This window comes from Vombatus ursinus, unplaced genomic scaffold (genome assembly GCF_900497805.2).
Source record: "Vombatus ursinus unplaced genomic scaffold, bare-nosed wombat genome assembly UNPS02014794.1, whole genome shotgun sequence".
In the NCBI taxonomy this organism is placed as follows: Eukaryota; Metazoa; Chordata; class Mammalia; order Diprotodontia; family Vombatidae; genus Vombatus; species Vombatus ursinus.
This window is the reverse complement of record NW_020954572.1, coordinates 21,263,380-21,278,762: the sequence shown is the minus strand read 5'-3', so window position 1 is coordinate 21,278,762 and position 15,383 is coordinate 21,263,380. Positions and strand designations below refer to the sequence as shown.

The following is a 15,383-nucleotide window of genomic DNA, read 5'->3' as shown; positions in this document are numbered from 1 at the left end:
CTTAGGGAGAAGGGAGGGAAGGAAGGGAGGGAGAAAAATTTGGAACTCAAAATCTTATAAAAACAATGAATGCTAAAAAAAATTGTCTTTATATGTAATTGGAAAAAATAAAGTACCATTAAAACTTAAATAAAATAAAATAAAATGTAGCTCAGGTTGCTAATGACCTTTCTCCAAGAACTCTGTGCATTTTTGTATTTATTCACTTTATATTTATGCTGGCTATATTTTGATATGTACTCATCATCTCCCCCACTAGAATGTAAGCTCTTTGCAAATAGGGATTGCTTCCTTCTTTGAATTTGTATCCCCAGCACCTAGCCCAGTCCCTGGCACATAGTAGATGCTTAATAAATACTTATTAATTGGTTGATGCTGTTCTTTCTCAGCTCTTTACATTGGTACAAGTCAAATCCCAAAGCCTGGAGCAGATTCTCCCCACATCTCTGCCTTTTGAAATCCTTCTTTCTGAAAGACCCAACTCAATGAATACTTCTTCATTAATTTCCCTTCCCTAATTTCCACAAGCAGAAGTGATCCATCTCTCATTGAATATCTCATGCTCTTGACCTCTTCTATGCACTTAATCATATTCTATCTTATATTGTAACTATTTATGGACAAATCTCTTCTCTCTACCATGTTATAATCTCCTTGAAGGCAGGAAATATGTAATTTTTTTTCATGATGGTATTCCCAGCATCTATCTAGCACAGTGTATAATGACCCCCATGACTAACCAATCATACTAGTGAGAGCTGACACAGCAACCTTGTTTATGGTGAAACATGGCTCCAGCAAATCTTTCAGGGATAATTACAAACAACTCAGACATTCTACACTTGAGACAAACTAGCCTATTTGCTTTTCCCCCATATGTGACATTTTGTCTTTCACCTCTTTGCCCTTTGTACTTTGAACAAGAGGAATCTGTGATCCCACTCTCTTCAGGCAATATAGGGTTACACAACTCTTGTAGTCTGAAGGTTAAAACAAACCCATTTCTAGCTAGAAATGACTTGCCAATGCAGCATAGTTATAATTCCATCTTGCTGGGTGAAATTTTCTGGCTGGAAAACCTACAGGTTTTCCTGGTTAATTTTAGAACCCTCCCTACTTGCCCTACCTTTTATTACTGGTCCATGCTCCTTGACCCTACTGCTCCACCATAGATGTGAGTGTCAGTTGCCATGTATATAAACCCTTGCCCTCAAGATTTCTGGGCCTTAGGGGCAGCTAGGTGGACACTTACTAGCTGTGTGACCCTGGGCAAGTCACTTAATTCCAATTGCCTAAAAAACAAAACAAAAAAAAAGAGTTCCGGGCCTTCAATCTTCAAGAGAATATCCCACTACTCCTAAGTGCCACCACTTAGTATATTGCCCCAGGTTGGGGGCAAGGGAGGCCATATGTGACTCTATTTCTGCCAGAACTCTGTGCCTGCCTGGCTGTATTAATAAAACCTCCTAACCTATCCCAGGCTCCCCTCTCTGCCATACACTGGAACTTTACCCTAAACTTGCATGACACCCTTACTGTCCTCCATATCTAGAATACTCTCCATCTTCATTCTAGGATCTTGAAGCCATGGGGTTCCTTCAAAGTTCAACTCAAGTAATATCACCTTCAAGAAGCCTTTCTTAATTCCCCCAATTATTAGGGTTCCCTCCCCCAAACACTTTGCATTGTGTATGTGTGTGTGTAATATGAGTGTGTGTCTATTTATTTAATTATTTGTATTTAATCATCTGTGAACATCTCTCATCCCACCAGTAAAATGTAAAATTCTTGAGGGCAGATACTGGTTCACTTTTATATTTATATTGCCAGTGCCTGACATATAGTAAGAGCTTAGTAAATGATTGTCAGTCACTGATTTGAGAGGGCAAATTGAGAAGGGGGAATGATGAGTAGCCCAATTTGTTTAGAACATAGGAAATATGAAGGTGAGTAGTATGAGATAAAGTTGAATAGTTAAGTAGGGACCAGATTTGGGAGAATCCTGAAAGTCAGAGGCAGAATTTTATACTGTAGTAGTTTGGCAATAGGAAGCTTTGGAACACAGTAGTCCAGTGTGAAGGTTGAATTGAAAACGGGATAGCCGGATGCAGAAAAACCAGTTCGAAGTTTGTTAGGATCACCAGGGTAGTTGGGTTGACCGTATAGAGGAGAGACTAGATGTAGAAATATTGTACTGTAAAGACAGAAGGGACAGGACTGACTGGATGGATGAGATGAGGTAGAGAGAAAGGGCAAAGATGACTTCCAGGTAGAAGCCTGGATGATGGGGAGGATAGCGGTGTCATCCACCGACACAGAGAAGGTCTAGGAAAGGCAGGTAGGGAGAAAGATGATGAAGTTCGTCCCTCAATTATTTTCCACACAGTTGGTGGAACCATTCACTTTAGCTGTATCGTCAGCCACCACACCACCACCACCACCACCACCACCACCACCACCACCACCACCACCACAAGAACAACGGACTTTGTGTGCTTAGAAGAGAATTATATTTAGCTTGGCCATCTAACTAGGCAGGTTGGGAATCAAAGTCCCAGCAGTCCATTTCAACAAACCTTCAGCAGACAACTACTACGTGAAAGGCATGGTGCTAGGGAGACACCAGGATACAAAGATCAATAATAATAGCAATTCAAGCTGTCAAGAAGACCTGAGTTCAAATCCAACCTCCTCAGATACTTACCGGCTGTGTGACCCTGGGCAAGCCATTTAACCCTGTTTGCCTCAGTTTCCTCATCTGTAAAATAATGACCTGAAGGAGAAGGAAATGACAAACCACTCTAGTATCTTTGCCAAGAAAATCTCAAATGAGGTCACGAAGAGTCAGACAGGACTGAAACTACTGAACAAAGGCTCTCAAGGAACTCTCTATTCCTTCTTCAACTTAGAATGTAAATTCCTTCCAAGGAGGGATTGTTTTATTCTTTGTGCTGGTATTTTCAACATCTAGGACAGTCTCAGCACACAGATAGTAGATGCTTAGTAGATGCTTGTTGACTGGATTGATTTCTTGCTCCTACTAACCCCACTGAAGCAAAACACCATCAAAATTTGGAAGACAAGGAGGTGGAGTACATGGACTTGGCATCAATGAGACCTATGTTCAAATCCCAGCCCCTGCACACTTAGAGTCTAAGCCTCTGTTGTAAGATGGGAATAATAATAGTGTGTAAATGGCCTTTTAAGATTTGTAAGTCACTCTATGTATTACTATCTCATTTAATCCTCAAGTTCCTGTAAGAAAGGTGCTATCATTTTCCCTTATTCTACAAATAAGGAAACTGAGTCTCTAAGACATTAAATAACTTGCTTAAGGACACACAGCTAGGTCTTAAATCCAGATCTGAGCCTCCTCACAGGTTTGCTGTGGGGCTACTGGAACATTATATGTAAAGCACTTTGCAAACCTTAAACTACTATGTAAATATCAGCTATTATTACCTCTCTGAAATCACAACTTTCCCATCCCCATCCTTGCTTGACTCCAAAGAGACAAGTTCTAGGGCAAGACAGGATGATAGTTATGGAGATGACCTGCTGCTGACCTGGGTAACCTGTTCTGCATTTTCTTTGGCCCAAGTTTGTGTGGGAGAAAGGACTGTTTGCTAAACTCCCTTTTTAACTGGGCATGGGAAATGCATAATAGGCCCATCCCCTGCCCAAGGGTCAGCCCCAAACCTTGGCCAAATGCAGTCTGGTTTTGGGAAAACAACCCAGCAGTCTTTGAATCTATAATCCAATGATACCAGGATTAGAAAGGATAAGTGGGAAGTTTTGCTAAGGAAAAAAAAGAAGGGCAGGGTGAGGCAGGAATTTTTAGGGGGAGGGGAGAGGCAGAGGAGTAGAAAAAATAAAGGGGGCTGTTCCAGGGAAGAAGCCGGCAGAAGAAAGAAAGAAAGGTAAGAAGAGCTGGATCTAGGAGGGGACAGGGAAGTTGAGGAAGCTGAGGAGGTCAGGTTGGGAGTTCAAAACTGAGCTGGGGCTAGAGACATGCAGAAATTGTTTTGGGCGGACTCAGGCCCCATAAGAAAGCAGTCAGATTGTGCTGGAGGTAGGGATGAGAGACAACATTGTGCAGCAATGGATAATAAGCAACGGATTGGGGAATTTAGAGGTAGGAAACCTGGAGCCCAAATTACTACTTGTGTCAGTCTTATGTAGCAGGCACTGTGCAAAATGATACAGTTACAAAGTAAGGCCAAAGACTTCCAGCTCTCCAGGATCTCACAGTCTAATGAGGAAGATGACATGCAAACAAGCAGCTAAATACAGTAGGATAAACTGGAAATAATCAACAGAGTGATAGAGAAGGCTTCCTTTAGAAGGTAGAACTTTAGCAGACATTTGAAGGAAGCTGGAGAAACCCAGAGACAGAGATGAGGAGGGAGAGAATTCCAGGAATGGAGGACAGCTAGTGAAAATGCTCAGTCAGCAGGCGTGTCTTAGTTGAGTTTGATCCGGTGTCCCTGGATCAAAAGTATGTGGGAGAAGAGCATAAGATGTAAGAACACCAAAAGGGGAGGGCTGGTTTTGAATGCCAAATGGGATTTTGTAAATCTGATCCTGGAGGTGATAGGGGGCCACTGGAGTTTGTATAGTAATAATGATAATAATAATAACTAGCATTTATATAGCACCTACTGTGTGCCCTGCATTGTGCTAAATGCTTTACACATTATTTGATTTGATCCTAACAACAATGGTGGGAAGGAGATGATGGATGTTATTATGCCTATTTTACAGATGAGAAAACTGAGGCAAATAGTAGTTAAGTAACTTACCCAAAGTCACACAGCTATTAAATGTCCAAGGCTGGATTAGAACTTGTCTAGGTGGTGCAGTGGATAGAGCACTGGGCTTGAAGTCAGGAAGATTCCTCTTCATAAGTTCAAATCTGACTTCAGACATTTACTAGCTGTGTGATCCTGGGCAAGTCACTTATCCGTTTGCCTCACTTTCCTCATCTGTAAAATGAGCTGGAGAAGAAAATGGCAAACCACACCATTATCTTTGCCAAGAAAACCCCAAATGGGGTCATGAAGCGTCAGCCACGACTGAAATGACTCAACAACTCCCTGATTCCAGGACACCTACTGTGTCCACTTCACCAGCCAGGATGACAGAGTCAGACCTGAGCTTTAGGGAGACCACTTTGACAGCTGAGCAGAGGGAGGAGGGGAGTGGGGAGATATTTGCGGTGGGAAGGCCGACAACCAAGCGATTGCAGCTGATGAGTGCCTGTGTGGAGTGGTGGCAGTGTCAGAAAGAAGGTGGCCTATTGAAGGTAAAATCAACCAGACTTGGCCACAGACCAGATATGGGGAGTGAGAGAGAGTCAGGGCTGTGAGTCTGGGTGACTGGGAGGGCTGTGGTATCCTTAACAGCAACAGGGAAGCTTAGAAGAAGGAAGGGTTTGGGGGGTTTAATTAATAAATAAATAAAATAAATAATAAATTAACTATTAATAAATAATAAATAAAATATAATTAATTAATTAATAAAGGGTTTAATTTTGGACATGCTGAATCACTTAAACGATCTGAGTCTTAGCTGTCCTCCTAAAAAAAAACTGAGGCAATTGGGGTTAAGTGACTTCCCAAAAGTCACACAGCTAGGAAGTATTATGGGTCTGAGGTGCTGTATCTCTGCGCCACGTAGCTGCCCCCTAAAGTTTGTTTTTTTTTTTTAAAGAAATGAGGAAGGATAGACTAATCCTGCTAAGGACACTAGCTGTGTGATACCGGACAAATCACTTGACCTCCCTGTGCTACAGCTTCCTCATGGGTAAAAGGAGGGATGAGGGAAAGAGAGGATGGAAGAAAGGGGAGGGGGAGGGGGAGGAGAGAGGAGGAAAAAGAGAAGGGAGGGAAAAGAGAGTGAGGGGGAGGAGAAGGAAGGGAAGGAGGGAAGGAAAGAAAGGGAAGGAGAGGGGAAGAGGAGGGTGAGGAGCGAAGGAAAGAAAAAGGAGGGGAGTTGAGGAGGAGAAGGGGGAGAGGAAGAAAGAAGAGGGAGGGGAGGAAGGGAAGCGGGAGGGAAAAAGAGAGGAGGCGAGGAAGAGGTAAGGGAAGAGGAAAGGGGGAAATGGAGAGGGAAGGAAGGAATAGGAAGTCTGCGGAGGGAGGAGGTAAGGGGGGGTGGAGGAGGGGAAAAGAGGTATCCCTCCCCCACCCCCGGTCTTCGCTCCACCTCCTTAGCATATTTGCACATCCTCGGAAGAAACTTGTCCGGCGCATGCGTCGTGCATGCTCCTTGGGCAGAGGAAGTGGCGTCACGGCAGGTGCGCACGCCCGCCGCGACATGTCACGTTACATCACGGGGCCGGAGTCAGCTGAGCGGCCGGGGCCAGGATCGGGCAGTGGCCGGGCCGCGTGAGGCGCCGAGGATAGGGAAGCCTTCCTGCTTTCGGGGAAGGGCCCTCGGTTCCTGGGGAGCGGAGGGGTCGGTCCCCCGGAGGCAAGGAGGGTCGTCGCTTCCGTCGCGGGGCCCCGGCGGGGGAGGCCGAGAGGCCGGCTACCATGGCGTCCATCCTGGACGAGTACGAAGACTCGCTGTCGCGCTCGGCCGTCCTGCAGCCGGGCTGCCCCAGCGTGGGCATCCCCCACTCGGGTAAGCGAGAGCCGTGGCGGCTGCGGGGCCGCGGGAGGGCCTGCGCTCTGCGCGCTTCTCGGCCTCGAGAGCCCCCTCATACCTAGGGATGGGGCCCGGGCTCCAGGATGGCCGTAGGTGCATAATTGGCGTCTAAAAGAGCGGTGGCAAGAGCTGTCAGGTGACTTGGGCCAGGCCCTTCCTTTTTCTCCATGGCACTTCCCATTTCTGTAAGCTCGTTGAGGCCAAGAAGAGCCTTTCCATTGGCTTTGTATTCTCAGCTCCTAGCATGCCACCTTGAATATAACAACTAACTGCTTAATAAATGTTTGAGTGAATGAACTGAATTGAGGGTACCAACAGCACACGTTTTCATAGTACTTGAAGTTTTCAGAGCATTTTCCTCCCAACAACTCTGTGAGATGGGGAGTGCAGGTGTTATTAACCCCATTTTACAGATTAGGAAGCTAAGGATCATTAAGATCACCTAGATAATATAGAATATCAAGAGGCTGGATTGCATCAGTTCCATCATTGAGATGCACGGAGATTGAATAAATGGGGGGGGGGGGAAACGGCGACTAGGTGAAAGCCTTTGTTCAGTGTAAAGATCAGAGCAGGGGATGGAGAATTTCAAAGGAAGGAAATAGGAGAGTGGTTCTGGAAAGAGTGATGACTGTGGTCATTGTGTAGATTTTTGTTGTTCAGTCCTTTCAGTCGTGTCTGACTCTGTGACCCCATCTTGGCAAAGATACTGAAGTAGTTTGCCATTTTTCTTTCTCCATCTCATTTTCCAGATGAGAAAACTTAGGCAAACAGGGTGAAGTGATCTGCCCAAGGTCACACAGCTAGTAAGTGTCTGAGGCCTGATTTGAACTCAAGTCTTCGTGACTTCAGGACCAGCTCTCTATCCACTTTTGCCATCTAGCAGTCCTTATTGTGTAGATTAGGTAGATGAAAGAGGGCTCAAGATCATGAGTTGGAATTTGGAAGTGTCCTGATGGTTAATTGAAGTTGATGCAGAAAATTGCAGGGAGTGAGAGGTTTGAAAGGACTGAAGCATTTTGAATGACCATTGAGGAAGAAAGGATTCTTCTCCCCACCCCACCTCCTAGAGGAAACATTTACAATTAACTCCAGTGTTAGAGCAATTCTTCCAGGACATTTCTTCCATTCAGCAAATTTTGTCACTACCCTGGTGGTAGTTCACTCCAAAAGCTGCTGTCTCAGTTGATCAAGGGCTAAGAAAATAGACTCATTGTAACTGAGTTTTGAGTTGGGCTTGCTGACCCTGAGAAGATTAAAGGAATATAAGGTTAATGACAAAGACATTGATGAGTAAAACACAACCCTTCAGGATGGGAGCAGGTGTAACAGGGTCAGAAACAGTTCAGGGGCATCACTGAAAATGTTAAGGATCCCTTTTTCAGATGTGTGAGAAGATCCCAAAGGCTGAGTAAATGCCTATTCAGAGTCCAGCCTAACCAAGGTCTTAGCTGTGAAATAGAGCAAGAATATAGAGAGGAGCTAAGCTATTGTTACATATAGGGAATACCATGTTCACTTTTTTCCTTTCCTTTCTTGATTACAGGGTTTGTAAATGTCCCACTGGAGAAGGAGGCACCCATTTTTACCAAGCAGCGAATTGACTTTACTCCCTCTGACCGTATCACCAGCCTTGTAGTCTCCTGCAATCAACTCTGCATGAGCCTGGGCAAGGACACCCTACTCCGGTAACTCAGGGCCCGAAGTAGCCAGACAGAGGAAGCAGCTTATGGGATGGGGAAGAGGTTGGTGGTAGGTCTAGCGTTACTTCAAAATGCCAAAGCCATTGCTGCATTCTAAGAAGAGGAAGTAATTTAGTTAGAATTTTTTTTGGAAGCAATTTTTAATCCACCTTAATTCTGAGGTATTCCTGACATATTGGTTTGTCCACTAGAAGAAAGAGATTTCATTGTAGTCGTCTCTCAGGATAGGTTCCCATAGGTTATTATTTCTCTGGGGTGAAGTTGTTGCTGTCCTTCCCCACAGCATCGATCTGGGAAAGGCAAATGAACCCAACCACGTGGAGTTGGGACGCAAAGATGAAGCCAAAGTTCATAAGATGTTTCTGGATCATACTGGTAAGAGGCAGTAATGTACTGAGGTACTGAAAGGGTTGAGTCTGGGGAGGGGGAAGGAAAAGTTAGTCATAGGGAATCTGGAAGAACTGCTCGAGGATCATCCTGGAGTTTGTCACTGCCCCCAAAAGTGTCAAACATTTTGAGAGTGGTGTTTTCAGGAATGGGGTGGAGGGTGGGAGGGGCAGTATCTCTTAGTAGCCAGACTGTGCCCTGGCATTTCCTGTCCCCTTTTACTTCAGGCTCACACCTCTTGATTGCCCTGAGCAGTACCGAGGTCCTCTACATAAACCGCAATGGACAGAAGGTTCGGCCACTGGCACGATGGAAGGGGCAGCTGGTGGAGAGTGTGGGCTGGAACAAGGCCCTGGGCACAGAGAGCAGCACTGGACCCATCCTAGTGGGTACAGCCCAGGGCCAGATCTTTGAAGCAGAACTCTCAGCCAGTGAAGGTGGCCTTTTTGGTCCTGCGCCTGACCTCTACTTCCGCCCACTTTATGTACTGATGGAGGAGGGAGGCCCAGCACCTGTGTGCTCCATAGAGGCAGAACGTGGTCTTGATGGACGTTGTTTTGTCATTGCCACTACTCGCCAGCGCCTCTTCCAGTTCACAGGCCGTGTGGCAGAGGGGGCTGAGGTCCAGGGCTTTTCAGGGCTCTTTGCCACATATACTGACCACCCACCACCTTTTCGAGAATTCCCCAGCAATCTGGGTTACAGTGAGTTGGCTTTCTATACGCCCAAGCTGCGCTCTGCACCCCGTGCTTTTGCCTGGATGATGGGGGATGGTGTACTGTATGGAGCATTGGACTGTGGGCGTCCTGATTCTTTGCTGAGTGAAGAAAGAGTGTGGGATTATCCACCTGGTGTAGGCCCTGGAGCCAGCCCACCCCTGGCTATTGTCTTGACACAGTTTCACTTCTTGCTGCTCCTAGCAGACCGAGTAGAAGCAGTGTGTACATTAACAGGGCAGGTGGTGTTACGAGATCACTTTCTAGAAAAATTTGGGCCACTCCGACATATGGTGAAAGACTCCTCAACAGGCCACCTGTGGGCTCACACTGAGCGTGCTGTGTTCCGTTATCACGTGCAGCGTGAGGCCCGGGATGTTTGGCGCACCTATCTGGATATGAACCGTTTTGACCTGGCCAAAGAATATTGCCGTGAGCGGCCTGACTGCCTAGACACAGTTCTGGCCCGTGAGGCTGACTTCTGCTTCCGCCAACGCCGCTACGTAGAGAGCGCTCGATGCTATGCCTTGACCCAAAGCTACTTTGAAGAGATTGCCCTCAAGTTCCTGGAAGTTCGACAGGAGGAGGCCTTGGCAGAATTCTTGCAGCGGAAATTGGCGGGGCTGAAGCCAGCTGAGCGTACCCAGGCCACACTGCTCACTGCCTGGCTGACAGAACTCTACTTGAGCCGGCTAGGAGCACTGCAGGGTGATGCAGATTCTTTGCCTCTTTATCGGGAAACACGAGAGCGATTCCGAGACTTTCTCAGTAGCCCACGCAACAAAGAATGGCTCTTTGCCAGCCGAGCCTCAATCCATGAGTTGCTGGCCAGCCATGGGGACACAGAGCACATGGTGTATTTTGCTGTGATCATGCAGGACTATGAGCGGGTCGTAGCATATCACTGCCAGCACGAAGCCTATGAGGAGGCTTTGGCTGTGCTCTCCCGGCACCATGATCCCCAGCTCTTTTATAAATTTTCACCCATTCTCATTCGTCATATTCCTCGACAGCTGGTGGATGCTTGGATTGAGCTGGGCAGCCGGCTGGATGCCCGGCAGCTCATCCCAGCCCTGGTGAACTACAGCCAAGGTGGGGAAGCCCAGCAAGTGAGCCAGGCCATCCGCTACATGGAATTCTGTGTGAATGTGCTAGGGGAGACTGAGCAAGCCATTCACAACTACCTGCTCTCATTGTATGCAAGAGGTCAGGCTGCCTCATTGCTGGCCTACCTGGAGCAGGCAGGGACCAGTCCCCACCGGGTGCACTATGACCTCAAATATGCCCTACGACTCTGTGCGGAGCACGGCCATGACCGGGCCTGTGTTCATGTCTACAAGGTGTTAGAGTTTTATGAAGAGGCCGTCGACTTAGCTCTCCAGGTGAGGGGTGCAGAGTCCTGGTGCTGAAAGCATCTGAGAGAAGACGTCTCTGGGTGTGTGAGGGTGGTAGGTGGATGGGCCAAGATAGATTCCTTGTTATTTGGGGTTGGCTGCTGTGAGAGGACAGAAGAATAGGTCAGTTTGTGCCTTCTGGATTGACAGTGGCTTCTGTGGTTGGTCCAAGGGAATGGAGTGGGCAGAACAGAGGGTTAGTTCTGGGTGAGAAGAGTCCTCACTCTTCCTTGCAGAACTTTGAGTTCATTGCTTAGTTAAAGAACATGGGTTGTAAGCCTCTAGGCTTAGACTTTGGGTATCAGTAGAATTATTTGGTCAGTTGGGACAATAAAAACTAATTGCCCATTGGGACCATGGGGTGTTGATTAGAAATAAGGAATAGGATTTCTTATTCCCATCAACCTGAAATTCTTATCCTTCCAGCTGCCCAGAAGAAGCAGGGAGCATGAACTTCTAGGTTGCTTTGGCTCCATGGTCTGACATGGGAACAAGGGAGACAGTTTGTATCCACTCCCTTTCCCAGCCAGGTAGAGTGTGCCATCAGTAACCTTTTTATTCCTTCCAGGTGGATGTGAGCCTGGCTAAAGAGTGTGCAGATCTGCCAGAAGAGGATGAGGAGCTGCGTAAGAAACTCTGGCTGAAGATCGCCCGGCACGTGGTACAGGAGGAAGAAGATGTGAAGACTGCCATGGCCTGTCTGGCTAGTTGTCCTCTCCTCAAAATAGAGGATGTGTTGCCTTTCTTTCCTGACTTTGTCACTATTGACCACTTCAAGGAGGCCATCTGCAGCTCCCTGCAGGCCTACAACCGGCACATTGATGAGCTCCAGCGGGAGATGGAGGAAGCTACAGCTAGTGCCCAGCGGATTCGGCGAGACCTACAGGAGCTTCGTGGGCGCTATGGCACTGTGGAGCCTCAAGACAAGTGCTCAGCCTGTGACTTCCCCCTGCTCAATCGTCCTTTCTATGTCTTTCTTTGCAGTCACATGTTCCACGCTGACTGCCTCCTGCAGGCTGTTAGGCCTGGCCTCCCTGCCTATAAGCAAGCCCGTCTGGAGGAGCTGCAGCGAAAGCTGGGGGCTGCTCCACTTCCCACCAAAGGCCCAGCCCGCACAAAAGAGGGAGAAGGAGGGACTCCAGGGGCACCCAGCCGGGAACAGCTGAAAGCCGACCTAGATGAGCTGGTGGCAGCTGAGTGTGTCTACTGTGGGGAGCTGATGATCCGTTCCATTGACCGGCCTTTCATCGACCCCCAGCGATATGAAGAAGAACACCAAAGCTGGCTTTAGGGGGTCACCGCTGCTCACCACAAGATGGGGAAACACGCCATCTGCTAAGTCCCTGTCCCTCCTGTCTAGTGATTCTCATTTCCACTGAGGTGAGGGACAGGCTATAAATGCCCCTGTGGGGCCTATCTCACCTTAGCCCTTTCTTTGTCTAAGCTGAATCTGCCAGCTTTTCTGCTGTCTCTTTGAGATGGCGCCATGTTCTTGACCACCCCCTTCCCCTGCCAAATCTCACCAGTGCTTCTTGTCTCAAGAGCACTTATTCTTTAGAAATTTTGCCTTTCCCTTTGCAATCTACATGCCTGTTTCTTTCCCTGGCTGGAGGCAATTCCCATTCACTTGCCAGAGCTGCTGGTGTCCTCACTGTGTAACCTCTCAGGTTCCAGCATACACAACTAAATCTACAGAGGAGGACCCTTCCTGTGAGGTGCAAGGAGTCTGCCTGCTTTCCTGGACCCTCGTGGGTCCCCTGAGCTGGGGAAAAGACTGACTGTGGGGGATATCAGCTCGTGGGCCTTTGGGCCCTGGTGCCTAGGAAGCTGTTGTAAGGAATACCACTCCTCGAGTTTAGAAGGCATTAAACTGTCTGTGACGCTGTCCCTGGCATTGTTTACTTTGTGATAGTGAAAGGCTGAGCAGTGTCTGAAGCTGAGTGAATTTGGGCTGGAATTCGAGGGGCCTGGGTTCCGAGGTGTGTGAATGAGGGGCATGTTTTAGGTTGTTCCAGTGTTTGCATTGGTGTCCTCTTTGGGTCTTGGTGCCAGGATAGTCTGGCCAGCAGTGGATCCCCCACCAGGAGACCCCTTCTGTAATCTTGTGCCCATCCCCTACTTCCCTCCCCCGAGGGTGGAAGGGTTTGGGAAGGAAGCCAAGGTGAGGATCTCTTTGGAACCTTCTCAGCTGGATCCGTTGTTGGGTCGGGGAACAAGAGTCACTCATTCCTTCCTTTGGCCAGCAGGTGGCACTCCATCCAGCGGGATGTCGCGTTCTTGCTTTTGGCCACCAGGGGACGCTGTTTCCTCAGGCAGGCCCTGTGCTGCCGCTTCCCTTCCCCCACACCCGGTGCCCAAACCACTTGCTGCTGCTAGACTTAAACTGGCCATGCATGAGTGATCCTTAAGTGCCCTCTCTCTGCCCTTCACTCTTCTAGGGAGGGGAGGTCGTTTAAGTGCTTGCTGGTCAATCCTGCTGTGGTTCTCAGCACCTAACCCCCTAAGGTTCTGTGCCCTCCCTTCGCTGGTGAGTTCCTGTGCTGTGCTGGCTCAGCCTGGCTGGGCCTCGGCTCCTTTGTTCTCTTGTTGAGGCCTGCTGCTTTCCCATCACTGTGCCTGGCTGGGTGTGGGGCATCCATCCCCTGCAATCCTCAGGGTCCGATTCCCTGCCTTTGTTAGGGGGTGAGGTCCAATAGGTAGCTGCAAGCTGCTCTGCCTGAGCTTGTTGGTGTGGTCTGTTAGGTGGGCCAGAGTAAGACAGAAAGTGAGGAGTGAGCATCCTGAAGCCAGAGCCAGTAAGGCAGTAACTTGAAGGGATTCTCCTCTTCGGTCCTCACTTCCAGCTTTCATGAAACACAGTGGGCCATAGTCCAGTGACTATGGTGTCCTCCATTCCCTTGCCTCACTTTGCCCCGGAGGTTCCTGGTGGCCACACCCGGGGCATGGTTCCATTCCAGTCCCCCCTTATCTCAGTTCCGAGCTCCTTGCCCAGGATGCTGAAGTCAGAGACTTGGGCCATGGGCCTTTCTCATAGATCTTTCAAGTTAGATCCTGACTAAAGCAACAAAATCATCAGACCAGGGGTTACCCCACAGCTCCAGAGAAAAATTTAGGCACTGACAGGTCTCTTGTATAACTCTGTAGCCCTTCTCTAAAGAAGACATTATGGCATAACCCGTACCTAATTCATAGTTATTAGATTTAGGTGTGTATGTACCATTTACCATCTATCTACCTTATATCCTTACCAGGGTTATGGGACCTTAGGACCTTTATGTTATCTGTAGAACTTCTAATATTAGCTTTTTGCTGGTGGGGACAACATTGGTATTTGTTGTTCCCTTCTCTCTGTAACTCCCAAACAATTTACTCGGCCTCCAAGAACTGCTGAGATAGGGAAGCCATTGGTATTATCCATCTTGGGTAGCCATACTACCTGTGAAATACGTTAGGCTTCTCACTTATTTCCTGTCCTTAGAAATTTAGAAGCTTCGCCTTGGTTTGGCCCCAATGTTGTCCTCACATAAACAAAGAAACTCAAATGAATATTTACATTATTTTTACCTATTTTTGCCCACCTCTACCTCCCAAAAAGGGCCCAGAGGGCTTGGCTAAGAATTTAAACTTTCCTGGCCCTTCTGTCCTGTCTCCCAAGCTGGCCCATCTGTCCAAAGGCAGCTTCCCCTTTCCTGGAAAAAAGGCCCCGGGCCTTCCTTGGCAATGATAGAATGGTGTTCCGGTGAGTCAGGGCAACGGGAAACCACAGCTCTTAGATCCCTGGAAACCAGGCAGGATTGGGAATGGAAGGGAGAAGGCCCTCAGGGCCCTGGCCAAGAGCCTGTGGAGGGGTGGAGGGGTGGAGGGGAGGGAAAGATTTGTGCGGGTGTGGGGAGCAGCTGCTCTTGGAAGAGCCAAGATCAATGAACTGCTTCTGGAGCAGTCACTGGAAATAGGAGGGGCTGTGGCCATTGGTGTTGGGATCAGAATGGGGGTGGGAGGGTTGTAAACAAGGAAGCCACCTGGGGGAGGGGGGGCAGGAGGCTGCCCTGTCATGGGGGAGCAGGTGCTTCCTGAACTGACCCACCCTCTGGCCTCCCTGTCTGCCTTGTAGCCACCAGGGGGTGCTCTCCACTGGCTTTTAGAACTGGAACCTTAGAGCATGAGGGCTCCTCTGTTGGGGGTACCTTTAGATAAGGAGAGCACCCTCCTCCCGGCTGTCCCACTTGAACCTGCCAGTAGAGGGTGTCTCTGTTCAGCCACACTGCACCTAGCTGCCCACCCTTCACCCTTGCTTGCTGTACCTCCAGGGAGGTTTCCTCCCACTAATATTCCCCCTCTTCCTAAGGACAGACACAGGACAGCAATCTTGCATGGGATAGGGGGGTTTGGAAAAAAACGGTATTGATCCCGGGATCTTGCTGCTGAATGACACCAGAGCAAGCATTCTGAGGGGTCACTGGGTAGGTAGAGCTTGCAGACCCATGACTGCAATGTGAGGTCATGCCTGGGCCTCATTATTTTCGCTGGAAGGC

General features: G+C 48.4%; 1 protein-coding gene across 1 annotated transcript; it reads left to right on the top strand.

Annotated features, from left to right (window-relative positions):
• Positions 1–6,371: 6,371 nt before the first annotated feature.
• VPS18 (VPS18, CORVET/HOPS core subunit) lies at positions 6,372–12,738 on the top strand. The gene is made up of 5 exons (XM_027870094.1): positions 6,372–6,627; positions 8,198–8,339; positions 8,638–8,729; positions 8,969–10,839; positions 11,420–12,738. Exons 1-5 carry the CDS (start codon positions 6,537–6,539, stop codon positions 12,140–12,142), a joined length of 2,919 nt encoding a protein of 972 aa, XP_027725895.1. The 5' UTR covers positions 6,372–6,536; the 3' UTR covers positions 12,143–12,738.
• Positions 12,739–15,383: the final 2,645 nt, after the last annotated feature.

Excerpts from the sequence above, each read along its gene's own strand:
- VPS18 (XM_027870094.1), top strand. The coding sequence starts at position 6,537 with ATGGCGTCCATCCTGGACGAGTACGAAGACTCGCTGTCGCGCTCGGCC. Across the intron at positions 6,628-8,197 it reads CGTGGGCATCCCCCACTCGG|GGTTTGTAAATGTCCCACTG; the intron begins GTAAGCGAGAGC and ends TCTTGATTACAG. Across the intron at positions 8,340-8,637 it reads GGCAAGGACACCCTACTCCG|CATCGATCTGGGAAAGGCAA; the intron begins GTAACTCAGGGC and ends CCTTCCCCACAG.